Source organism: Acipenser ruthenus, chromosome 2, assembly GCF_902713425.1.
Source record: "Acipenser ruthenus chromosome 2, fAciRut3.2 maternal haplotype, whole genome shotgun sequence".
NCBI lineage: Eukaryota > Metazoa > Chordata > Actinopteri > Acipenseriformes > Acipenseridae > Acipenser > Acipenser ruthenus.
This window is the reverse complement of record NC_081190.1, coordinates 107177174-107190374: the sequence shown is the minus strand read 5'-3', so window position 1 is coordinate 107190374 and position 13201 is coordinate 107177174. Positions and strand designations below refer to the sequence as shown.

General features: G+C 34.8%; 1 protein-coding gene across 1 annotated transcript in view; it reads left to right on the top strand.

The window, feature by feature from the left end:
* Positions 1 to 13201, top strand: part of LOC117409494 (transmembrane anterior posterior transformation protein 1 homolog) — a 59588-nt gene that overhangs the window by 42950 nt on the left and 3437 nt on the right. Inside the window, 7 exon segments of the mRNA XM_034015645.3 lie at positions 413 to 482; positions 5173 to 5253; positions 5743 to 5814; positions 5817 to 5848; positions 11622 to 11681; positions 12191 to 12259; positions 12614 to 12690. Of these exon segments, the coding sequence (XP_033871536.3) occupies positions 413 to 482; positions 5173 to 5253; positions 5743 to 5814; positions 5817 to 5848; positions 11622 to 11681; positions 12191 to 12259; positions 12614 to 12690 (461 nt within the window).

Below are 13201 nucleotides of genomic sequence, written 5' to 3'. Positions count from 1 at the left end.
GAAGAAAACAGCATATTTTCAAAGATACTTGTATGTTCATACATTCAGATTAGTAGAGCAGTAGGCCCAAATCTGTTTTGTAGAAAATGAGAATGGGTGTGATGACATTTCTTTCAAGAATTTAGGAATGGGTCCTAAGGAAAGCACTGTTATTTATTTGGTTTTGATTTGGTGCCTTTTAGCCCCCAATAAGATTTTGACAGATATGTTTTCATCTTTTACTGTGCCTTTAAACTTGACAAAACTCAACCCCTATTTAGAAAGATTTTTTTGTTCATGAATAACAAACTTTTTTTTTAAACTCGGTATTTATTTTAATTTTTTTATGATACTATTTATTTATTTACATTTTATAATGCAAGATTTTGCCTCCCTTTTTTTTTTTTGGATTAAACATAGATTTGTTTTGCAGTTTGTGGAAATAAAAGGGAGTGTTTTCAAGAAATTTGAGAAGAACAATCTGTTTCAGATGTCAAATAGTGGTAAGTATTTTATTTATTTTAACAATTAAACCAATTGATAAAAAGTATGTACAAATCCTAAATTGTTAAATGTATTTCTTGACACAACATATTTGCACAGTCTAACAGCAAGATGTGAATAAAACATGTTGGTTTATTTAATGTTCTATTGGTATGTTTATCCATTGATGCATTGAATTGTTTGATCTCCATCAATGGTCAAGTTCCTGTATCGTCTCCAAATACCCTCTCCTTCTATGTGCCTGAAGAGGACATGTGAATTGGTGTTAGTGTAGACTAAACCCTCATTTTCATTTTATTTGATTGCATTTTTAATCCTACTAAAATGGAAACATGAACTGAAAATTATGTATTTGTTGACAAGATATAAAACAATAGTAAATGGAACAGTGTAGTGTTGCATTTAAAGCTCTTGTGAGTTTTTCCCAGGCTAAAATAAAATGCACTAGCCTATGAAGAATTCATAAGCAGCAGCAATTGAATGCAATCTAAGTTAAACAATGCTTTTGAAGTGTGCTGGGCTAAATCAAACTTCAAAAGTTTAATTCTTTTTGAAATGTAAATGATTATAGAAAATAATGCTTTGAACTTAACTTAAGCTCAGGATTTCCAATTGATGTTGTGTGGTTACCTAGAACCTTAAAGAACAAGGTCAGCTTTTATTTAGAAACAACAAGACTGAGAAATACATTTTTTCTTTCTGTACAATTTGTCTAAAATATTTTTTTCAGTGTTATGGAAACTGTCCTAGGATGGCTGCCATATTGTGGTCTTGTGACATTTTGGTTTTCGAATGACAGCCGAACGCTTTGAGATACTGGCCTCATGCTCCACACTAATTTGTATTTTGTGATTCACTCTGTAAATTTTGGTCACGGTCATCGTATAAGAAAAATTAACCCTGCAGCTGCTGCAGTGTCAAAGCCTTGGTTCGCGAAAACCATTTGAGGTATATAAACTCTGCATACTAAATGTATTGGTGATCATCAAGGTTCCTAGAAATACGTTTGCCGCGGAAAAACACAGAATTTTCAGTTTGGCAGAGAATTTCAGAGAATTGTTTTTCTTTATTTTGTTGGATTATTATTTTTTTTTAAATCTGTGAACTACCCTAATACAATTTATTTTGAATGTTTAGTTTACCAGTGTAATTTCTGCAAAGTGCGCAACATCGCCCTCTTGTGATCAGTGCCTAAATATACTTTAATAAACTGTTTCCGGTTTAGAGGTTAATCAATCTCGGGGAAAGTTTTCGTTATTTTCAATTGTGATTAAGCAAGTTGGTAAACAATGCCGAAAACTTTTTTAAAAAATCACCCCTAAAGACTGTGTCACAGAGTTTGGTAAGGACAGATTTCATGAAGATGGTAATGTGCTGTTCTGTACTAGATTATTATTATTATTATTATTATTATTTATTTCTTAGCAGACGCCCTTATCCAGGGCGACTTACAATTGTTACAAGATATCACATTATTTTTACATACAATTACCCATTTATACAGTTGGGTTTTTACTGGAGCAATTTAGGTAAAGTACCTTGCTCAAGGGTACAGCAGCAGTGTCCCATACCAGGGATTGAACCCACAACCCTCCGGTCAAGAGTCCAGAGCCCTAACCACTACGCCACACTGCTGCCCCAAGATGCAACAAGGCAGTAGAATATGTTCATAGGCAAATGATTGTCGAACACTTGGAAAGTGCTAAACATAAATTGAAACGGAAACAGACTGAAAATCCTGGGCCATCGATAACTGTGAAGAAACCGTGCATTGTGACTGGGTCGTTTTGAACGTTATACAACTGCCAAACAACAGCGTGAAACTGTCACTTAGGATTTTGTCCAAATGTGTGTACAAGCAGACATACCTTTGCACAAAGTTGATCTACCTGTAATTAGAGATTTTTTTTCAGCAAGCACATTAATGGTGGTGGTGCCATTCCCAAGTCAGATCAACAGCATTCCCGTTACTTGCCACCTCTTTTTGAAGAGGAAAAACAGCGCCTTCTGAGAGACCTGGAAGGAAAATTAATTGTAATTTTGAATGTATAACTTACCAAAGTAAGGATGAACTATAAACTAAGGATGCCGTTTTCACTTTTTGTTTGTGTTTCTGTTTGTACATAAAACATGGCTTTTTTTTCCCCCCCAAAAGGACAATAGTGAATGAAAACCAGACAAACAAACTTAGGCTAATTGATGGTTCTCTATGGGCTCCAACTTTGATTTAAAAATTTTAAATCAAAGTTGTTTAACTCGGTATATTGTGTTTTGTTTAACTCGGTATATTGTGTTTGTATATATTCTGGTTAGGAATACTTAATTTTAAGGTTATATTTTAATCGCAGAAAAACACAGATTTTCTATTTTTTTTTTATCACGGAAAACTAGGAACCCTGGTGATCATGAAACTGACCTGTAAGCTAATATGGCTGGCAGATCTATTTATATGAACTCTTTAACAGTTGCATGTTTGTATTTCTCTTGCCACTTTGTATTATATAGACTATACTGTGAGATATCTGCTTGGTGCATTGAATGAACACAGTGCAATAATATGAAGTTCATTCAGTGGTGGGATGAGAGGTCCTGTCTGAATGGGAAACATTAAAATAAATCAGACAGCTTCTTATTTCTGCAACACGGGCATTGCTGACTCAACAGCAGCAGCTGTAGCATCAAAGTAAGCCGTGGTTACAGGACAATCGCCTCCGCTTCAGTCTTGGTGGCCTCTTCTGCAGAGCCTGGAACAAGAGGTTAAGAGAAATAAATAAAAGCAATAATAGCCATGGATGTTTTTCTTAAGCAAGCAAAAATGCAGATCAACAATTGCTGTTTATACCACTGTTTTTCTTTTTTACATATGTATTTTTTTATAAATGCTAGTAGGATTATAAAGCATAGCATCATACTTGAATTTTAAATCCGAAGTCCAATTTAAATAGGCCTCAAAAGCAGTCTAGTTTTATGTAAAATAGGATGAGGCACATACTGGAAATAAGTGGCATTTCTTTTGAATAATTCTTCAAAGAGTACAAACACACACACTTTTCATTCCATAGCTGTTTGAGCATAAAGGTCTATTCACACCAGATGTGATGCAGTCCTGTGATAAGATTATACTTTCGTGGCAACCCTACCTTTCACATTAGTGGTGATAGGTGCGTGTGATGTGATGATAGTCCAGTTATACAGCTAATATAAATGTAGAATACATAATAGCTTTTTGCAGAAAACTTATTTCAGTAAATGTAAATAAATCATACACACCAGCTATATCAAGTTCCCTGGAAATTGTCTCCCAGATGTTCTCCCTCATTGCCATGTCTTAATAATTTGTATTGTACAGCTTCGGGTAGTTAGAAACTGCAAGAATGATCTTCCACTATTTTTACTGTAAAAGGTGCACAAGGGAAGCTGTTCCTCATTGGTCAGTTCCCTAGCTGCCACAGGGAAAAAATTGTAAAAATAGACACCATTCCCATCGCATTGCAGGCAGTGTGAATGGTTTGTATAGAAATTACATGTTTTATTTTTTGTCGTGGTGCAGTGTGTGGTACTACACATTCCCTTGTCACATCGCGACTGGTGTGAATAGGCCTTGAGTCAACCACGTTGGATAGTAACCCTTCTCCACTGGCACATCCGATCTGTGAGGGCGGGGATAAGGATTTTCATCATTACGTTGCATCAGTCAGTATACTCCAGAAAGAAAAACAACAAATATGACTGGCAACGAGTGTGATGAGAGAAGTACAGCCTTGGGACGCTGAAGAAGTGCAGGCTGTAGTTTCTCTGTGGGCATATAGAAGTGTTCAGGAAGATCTGGAGTCATGCATCAGAAATGAGACAGTTTATGCCCGAATTTGCTGACGATTTGAAAATGGACATAAACCGCGGGTACGGTACACTTAACTCGCACACTCCAAAAACACAAAATTCTGCTAAATTTATCATCCTTGACCTTTATTATATTAATATAATGGGGGAAAAAAGTGAAAATAAAACCATTCTGAACTTATTTACAAACATATAGTCAAACAAAATACTGTACAGCTGTACCGTACATACAACTACGGCTCTCGGTGCGCTCACAGATTCTTTTTTTAAGCACCCAAACAAAAAACTAGAAAAAACAACTGTCCTTAAACAGGATATCTTTGGCAAATCATATTTTTAAAAACCTTCTTTTTTCCCCTTCAACAGAACTAATTGAACTTTAGTAAGTTGATATAGGCTAATCAGTAAAATGTGTGGATTATAAAGCCATTCCTAAATATATTTACAAAATATAGCGATACAAGATAGAGCTGTACTGTTGGTCTATTAATTTTTGAACACCATTTGCACGTCTTTTGGCAAACTGAGTTAATTCATAACAATAATTAACAACTGTCATTCATTGCGTGTGACGTCAGTAGCATGGCTCGGCAGTTGAAAAACAAAAAAGCTCCCCTTAACTGCACCGTGAGGGCTCGTTACAGCCCTGGCGTGGCTTGGTTGTACAGTGGAAAAGAAGCATAAGTGGTTGAGACAGATATCTGTTTTCTGTAGAGCTGATGTACTGTGTTTGTTGTATAGCGTCTTCAGTGATGTGCCAGATTTTTTGTTTATAGTGACACTAACTTGTTCTTGTGTGGTTTGTTAGTATCTTATACATTTGATTAATGTGGCAAATCTTTATTGCAGATATCAAAGAGAGATTTACAAATTACGTACTACTGCTGATAGTGTGTCTAAGGAATATGGAACAATTGTCATGGAACCCAGGTAACAGTAAATAAATGAATAAATACATAAGAATTACCTTAATGTCATTACTGCTAACAATACTTGGTGGGCCCCAACACTAGATATCAGTGTTTGACTGCTAAATAATTAGCTAGGCATAACAGGAGGAATATGTGGAAAACACAGGTCTTTTTACGAATTCCACTGTTCTCTATAATTGACACCCAGTAAAGTAAGGGTGGAGGCTGTAGATGTGTCACTGAACTTGTAATATGTCCAAATAGGTTTGTTAAATGTATTAAAGATCATTTAAATATGTATACCAGTATGTTGTTGTATATTTTTTATACAATTACATGTGTGTGTTTTTTGTGTGGTATTGGTTGTTTTTTAGGACCTCTCCATACATTTTTACAGCTATTAAAAGTTGCTCAGAATATACATTTCTACAGGAAATAAATTGTCATATGTTAATATTCTTATTTTTTTATTCCATGTGGTGAATTTATTTTCTCTTTTTAACTCTAGATCACCTTTGGGTTTTGTTTCCAGATGTCTGTATGGTAATTGCCTCTGAGATTGTTGTGGATGTAGTAAAACATTCATTACAAAGTTTAATGACATTACAGCTGATGTAAGTATATTGGTTTGTCTGCTGCCTTACTGTATTTGTATTTTTTGTATTAATTTATTTTTGACATACACCCCCCACCACAGCTGTAATTCAAAAATTAGAGCTGTCAGTAATATGAAACAGCTGATGACCATGACATCTATTATCAGTATGTACAGAATAGTATTCATTAAGAATTACCAAGGTTTTTATGCTGTGTTTTGCTGTTCTTTCATTTTAGAGAGACCCTTCTCCTTGTTTGGTTACCTGAGCAAATCCTTCGTGCATTTTAGGTTTACATCCCAGAAATAATTCCAGCCATCAAAGAGCAACTTAAAATAAGACCAATTTATAATCTGCTCACTGCAAAATAGGTAACCTGCCATTCGAATACTACCCTCTTATCCGTGGAGGAGAACGACGTTCGGGCTAGCTTTTTTTCTAAAACTACTGCGGTACAAGTTCTTAAAATGATGTTTGTGTTAAACATTTTATTAAGAGGTGCATTTAAGTGCCTTGGACCTCACCACAGTCGAGAATAAAAGGATAAATATAGGCAAAATAAAACAGAATGTCAAGTCTACACATATGTTAGTCAAAGCAGCAGTTATAATGCTGTAGCCCAAATAAAAAAAAAAAGTTAAATGTTGTGTTTTATTTTTTGTTGCCACGACATACAGAAATAAACTTTTTAGGGACATTTTTCAGAGTTGGTTTGAATTTTAATGATTCAGACATGTATTTGTAGGTCTTTTTTCTATTAAGTAATGTTGCTGTAACTTAAAACATAAATAGATTGCGCAAAATGTCGGAATGACTAGGCTTCTGGTTAGAAAAAGGGCACAAGATAACAACTGAAAACTGTCCAGAAAGAATGAAGACACTAATTCCAGGACTGCAGCCAAAAATGTAAGCATACTAGACAAAAACGTACTTGAGCAGTTATTTCAACTGATCTGGGAAGATGGGGAAACAGCACAGCAAGACCCAATACATTTTAACATTATTGTTGTAACGTATGGATGAGATGGCTCTTCAAGCTATGTAATGTCAGTACCAAGTTTTATAACAAGTAATTTTCCAAGTGTGACTTGCAACCGCCTCCACTATATCCCCTTTAGTTAATTTGTCTTTGTATTAGCTTTAATGCTTGAATGATTTGGCGGAGGCAGAAGTTTAACAGTAATGTTTTAACTAATTAAATACTTTGTGGGAACCACTGATGTTGTTTGAACTTCATTAGTTTAAGATTGGCATGTCACTCATTTCCAGTAACATTTTTAACTAGCTAATAAGGTTGTACAGATGACAAGTAACCAGACTATTTCTTAACCTTTTTGTTCCTTTTGGTAGGAGGTCTGGCCATGTTATTGTCTCTCCTAATGTACCCAATGACAAGCATGGACTAGTAAAAATATAACTATTATAAAAAACGGTGTATTTATAAACAATAGAGAATTGCAGCTTGTTGAAACTGAATATACCTGACAGTGGTTTTAAAAAATACATTTTGTGTTCACACTTCCTGTGGAATATTTTCAGAATTATCCTCAGCCATGTTTAATCCATTGGTGGGTGAGTGAGTGAGAGTTTCCAAATCAATGCTCTCCTCCACAACAATGCTGAGGCTGTTTTTATGTTTCCCATAAGTGCTGTTCAATCAGAGCATTGATTTGGATACGAACACAGCATGTGGTGATGTTTCTGTTTTAATTAATCATTTAAATGATTCATGGAGGCCTCATTACCATTAATCTCATAAATATTTTAGTTAAGTACACTGTCCACATTTTTGCAAAATGTGATCCATTGAGTTGTTGTATTGTTTAAACATTTTGAAGATGCTCAGTCTTAAACAAATCCCCATATATTCCCTTGAATTAAATTAATCTTGATCTCCAAAGAAGGCTTTGCTGATGTATTCTTTGTGATGCAGTTCCATTCTGATGTATTCTTTTGTGATGCAGTTCCATTAAATTGGGTCACAGTTATTTCACAAATTCTAATTTGATCTCTTTCAAACTAAGATTCTGAATAAAACCAGCATTTAATACTATATATACAGGATATCCAATACATTAAAATGTAGTTACTTAACCATAATTCTCTACTTGAAGATTAGGCTTTTTAAAGGGACATTATAAAGTACAGTCAGTGCTGCAGTCAGTTCTAGTCATAAACATGTCTTTATACAATCCAGTCGCCCACCTGTTTTTCCCTGTTATTATTTATTTATTTATTTATTTATTTATTTATTTATTTATTTCTTAGCAGACGCCCTTATCCAGGGCGACTTACAGTCCTAAACAAAAAATACATTTCAAGAATCACAGTACTAATACAATTAAGAGCAAATAAAAAGGTTGTTTAAAACAGTAAAGCATTTAAAAGTATAAATGCTGTGCCCATCTAAAATTTTCCAAAAATGAAAAAAGTTAGATTTATTTGTATATTTTATTTGTGTATAAGTTAAAAATGGTTCCAATCCTGATCCTGTCTACTGCACAAGGGAAGGATGACATGAGTAGAAGAACAGTTAAAAAAAAAAAAAAAAAAAAAAACTGTGTTACATCAAATGTTTTGATTTGCATGCACCTAAAGTAATTTCTGCAACGTGATTCTCCACTGCAACACATTTAGGAAAAATAATTAAATAATATCTACCTAAGAAGCAAAAAAAGATCTCTATGCTGCTATGGTCACTATGAGACCTGTATTGGCCATACCCATACTGTTTATATATAGATGCTTTTTATGATTATATATAATAATTTATTCCCATCTTTTTGCTGTCATATTTCAGTAATATTTGCATTGTACAAAGCCAAAAGGACTTTTATTATCGCTGAAGACAACAGTGTCGTCATTTTTCCAAACAGTGGATTTAGACGTACCCTTTCCAGCAACAGGACGTTCCACTGCTACACATTCTTCTGTTGATTTAGTTTATTTTATTTTTTTTATTATTTACACCATCAGCCTTTATATGGTTAATGTAGAGAATCTCTCTTTCGTAGAAATGTTTGTTTAACTGATGTGCACGCTAGAAGTCCTCGCCACTCATGGCAGCAATTCAGTTGTGCGAGATATTTGTAGACAGGCAAAAAAGGAAGCAGGAAAGTGAATTTTAGGAAGCACTTGCACTTGCGTAGGGGTGCTGTGTTAATTTAGTTTGACAGAAAGTTTTCCTGTTACTTTATTATAGTTTATTAACATATACATACTCAAATCATTTCATAAGTTGATGCACCTGCGTCATGACAAGTAATACATATTTATTTATTATTGATTCATATTGTGTCTGGTGGCTAACTCCGTCTAAGCTTGCTTCCCGAGGGGTTGTTCTCTTCGCCGGAGACTACTGTATAACTCATTATAAAGGGGTATTCACACTATAGCGTTTATTCGCTGCATTTTCTATGGTAAAAAATCGAACCAGTGGAATTGAATACTACCTTTCATACTTGAGCGTAATCACTGCAAAAAAAAATCGAAACCGATTTGACGTTTGGACGAAAAACACTGCAATCACTGCCTAAATTTGGATTTAGTCTGAGTCAGAATCTCATGGGACAGAAAAAAGGCAAACACGTCATTCTGAAATGCCTCGCTTAAACAGTACCCAACTTCCTGAAAATCTTTTCTTTTTATAATAGATTACCACTACCTTGCTTATTTCTCCTGTTTAACTAGTTTAATGTGTGCTTTAACACAAAATATTATATATATTTAGCGATCTCGGTTAACACAGGCAGGCACATCACACAGGGCGAGGCAATCCACACACAGGCAAAGGGCGGGCGCAAACCGGGGACCTCTCGCACTAAAGTATAGCGCCGATACTGCTGTACTTTATAGGGGTGTGTGATTTGTTAGTTACCGAAATTTCAGTTAACAACTGAAGACATAAAAGGATAATTTCGTACCACTTAATTTGCACCAATGAAACATAACCTGGTTAACCGTACTGATGGCATATCAAATGCTTAGATGACAGATATGGTTGCATTCTTGTAAAACTTAAGGATAAAACAAAATACTGTAAAGTAAGTTTAATTTATTAGCGAACATAATGGCTTTTATTACATTTTGAAAAACGAACGAATATCCGAACATGAAAATCCTGTGTTCGTCCCAGCACTAATCTCCAAATTGCGTTATTGATAACAGATAATCTCAACAATGTTATTGGCAACAAAAACAAAAACAAAAATTAGAACTACAGACAGGACTACCAAACGCAATCGTTTCACTGCATCCTGATGTGTTTTTTTCATATAAATAAACAATACAGTAAATGCAGATGTAATGTCAGACAGCACAGACAGTGTTTTACATTGTTGGGGGAAAAATACATATATTGTATAAACAATATATTTCTCATGGTATGTGCTTTCTAGAAGCTGCACCTGGACATTTAACGAAAACCTGTAGTCAAAACAGTGTGTTTATTTTATCATACCAATAGTGCTTACTTTCCGATTTCCTCATATTTTTCCCTAGTTTCTGTTTGTATTCCTTTATCGATATTTCTTGTGCTGCTTATCAAGAGCAAAATATTCTGCACTGTTATGATCAGACGTTCCCCCATCTTGCCTGTGATATTTGACGCGCAAGTCTGAATACAAAAATAGCAGCGAAACGCCGGGTGTAAAAAACGCAGTGAATAAACGCTGTAGTGTGAATAGCCCATTAATCTGTCTGTTTGAAAACAGATTTGTAATGATTGCAATGTTCATTGTCAAATAATTTTGTTGTTCAAACTGTCTTTCGGGTGAGACGTAGTTGTAAGTGACTCTGCAGCTAATGCATAGTTCACACACCCTAATCTCTGTAAGTTGCCTTGGATAAAGGCGTCTGCTAAATAAACAAATAATAATAATAATACTCCATTTTTAGAATGTTTTAAATTAGCCTCATGGTCATTTTATATTGGAGACAGCATTAATGTTTATTTAATCTTTGTCTTCTCTTTGAACATCAGAGGGATTTTTGTATGACTACCCCTGACATTGCTGTTAATGCAGGAGTGTAACATCAGGGGATTTCAGTACAGCAGGAGCGAGAGCTGTTTGAAGCGGATTAGTGATTTCGAGCAAACTAAATCTGTCGGAAACAACAAAGACATAATAAGTGGTGAAACCTGAAGCCAATTGATGCTTACCAAGAGATTGTACATATCACTGAGTGAATTTCCAGCCAGTGATTTTACATTTTTAAGCTTTGATATTGACCCTTTTTTTATTATTATTTATCAGAAGCTAAAACAAGCCCTGTATTTAATGTGTGTGTCAGTCTTAATATGCAAAGAATACAAGCGTGTTGACTCCTAAACTGGCTTTAAACTCCTGATCTGAACCTCCTTCTGCATTGAGTATTATTTTATTATTTGTTTATTTAGCAGACACCTTTATCCAAGGCGACTTACAGAGACTAGGGTGTGTGAACTATGCATCAGCTGCAGAGTGACTTACAATTACGTCTCACCCGAAAGACGGAGCACAAGGAGGTTAAGTGACTTGCTCAGGATCACACAATGAGTCAGTGGCTGAGGTGGGATTTGAACCGGGGACCTCCTGGTTATAAGCCCTTTTCTTTAACCACTGGACCACACAGCCTCTATTTTAGTTCCTTTTTTACTGATCTGTCTTTTTCCAAGAAGGAACCAAATACAGAGGCACTTATTATATTTAGTAAAAGGTACATTTCTGCCACTACTGTACAATTGGGCATAGTTTTGGTTCATCCAGACCAATGTAATGAAGGTGTTTTTTTATTTCTATCATTATTACAGGTATACAGTGAATACAGAGCCAGCCTTGCTTTTGACCTTGTTAGCAGTCGACAGAAAAATGTAAGCAAAAAATCATGTAGTATATATTCTAAAGCCTGAATATTGTAACAGTGCATAGTAGTATAGTATTACATAAAATAAATAAAGTATCTCAGGAGTAGTTAAGTCCCCAGTAATGTTGAAGCTGACACCCTGTGATCCTTCAAGAAGCTGCTTGACGAGATTCTGGGATCAATAAGCTACTAACAACCAAACGAGCAAGATGGGCCGAATGGCCTCCTCTCGTTTGTAAACGTTCTTATGTTCTTAACCTTGTGTGCATCGAATTACAGCACCTGAGAGAAAACACTGTACAGCAGTGGTTCTCAAACTTTTTTGTTCGTGGACCACCTGATTTATTTTTTTGATCTCGGCAGACCACACAATAAACAGTATAGCTTACTGAAAAATAAGCACATAAAAAATCACTAATACTAAGAATATACTTCTATTCAAAAACTGCAGTTTTTAAATACTTATTTACTGAAAAGTGAAAGCAAGGTACATTAAATGAATTTCTATGATTATAGGCATACACGGATTACAGTGATTCGGTGTCCAGGAGAATGGGTTTCATTCCTCTTCCTCTAGCTGTGATAGTAAGTGGTGTGGGGTGTGTTGTTGTTTTATTTTTTTATTTTTTTTTAAACCATGTTCATATCAAATTAAGGGCCCATCATTTGTATAACTAGTAGAGATTGATCAGCATTTCTAGGAGACGGACCCAGTTTAAATTCAAGGATTCAGCTTTATTTTGTCAACGTAGCGAGCAAATAAATTATAAAAGCTATATATCTGCACATTGTCATTATTGATTGTGCATAACATATCGGAATCAATTAGGAATCTTCAAAATCACCCATTGTATTTTTAATAGTTGTCAGTTTTACAAATAAAATACTGTGTTTAGCGACTGGAATTTCAACAGCTTCAATGTTTGATTTGTTCAACAGCTAACCAGAGTCATCACAAGTTCAGTGAAAGTACAAGGATCCTTGGCTCTCATCTGTGCAGTACTCTTCTATTTGGGGTAAGTCCATTTATTTAACTTCATAGTCAAATGCCAAAAATAACATTTGTCCTGCTTTTTCAATTGCGATGAAACTTGCTAAGGACATTCTTTAGCACATGTTATTGATAGTATAACATTTACAAATGATCTAACCTTAATGCTTATTTTACCAAAGAGTTTATAGATTTGAAATAGATATTCTAATTAAGACACTGTTTTGACCTGTCTGAATCAAAGCAAGTTACTTTGGCTGTGATTTTCTTAAATGAAAACAAAATGTCTCTACTTGTGAAATAGAAAAGTTCTAAAATACAACGTGATCTTAGTGTTTCATCTATTCATGATGTAGTTTATTTTACTGCCTGTTAATATGTTTTTTATTGTTAAAATGTGGGCTATATTAAGAAATCTGGAAGTGTAATATGTCTTCCGATTTGGAAGTGGAAAATCTTAAGTGTTTTGTCAGTGGTTTAGTTATGAATTTGGTACAAACTTGTTAACCAGAATTCTGAAGACAAAAGAGTGCTTC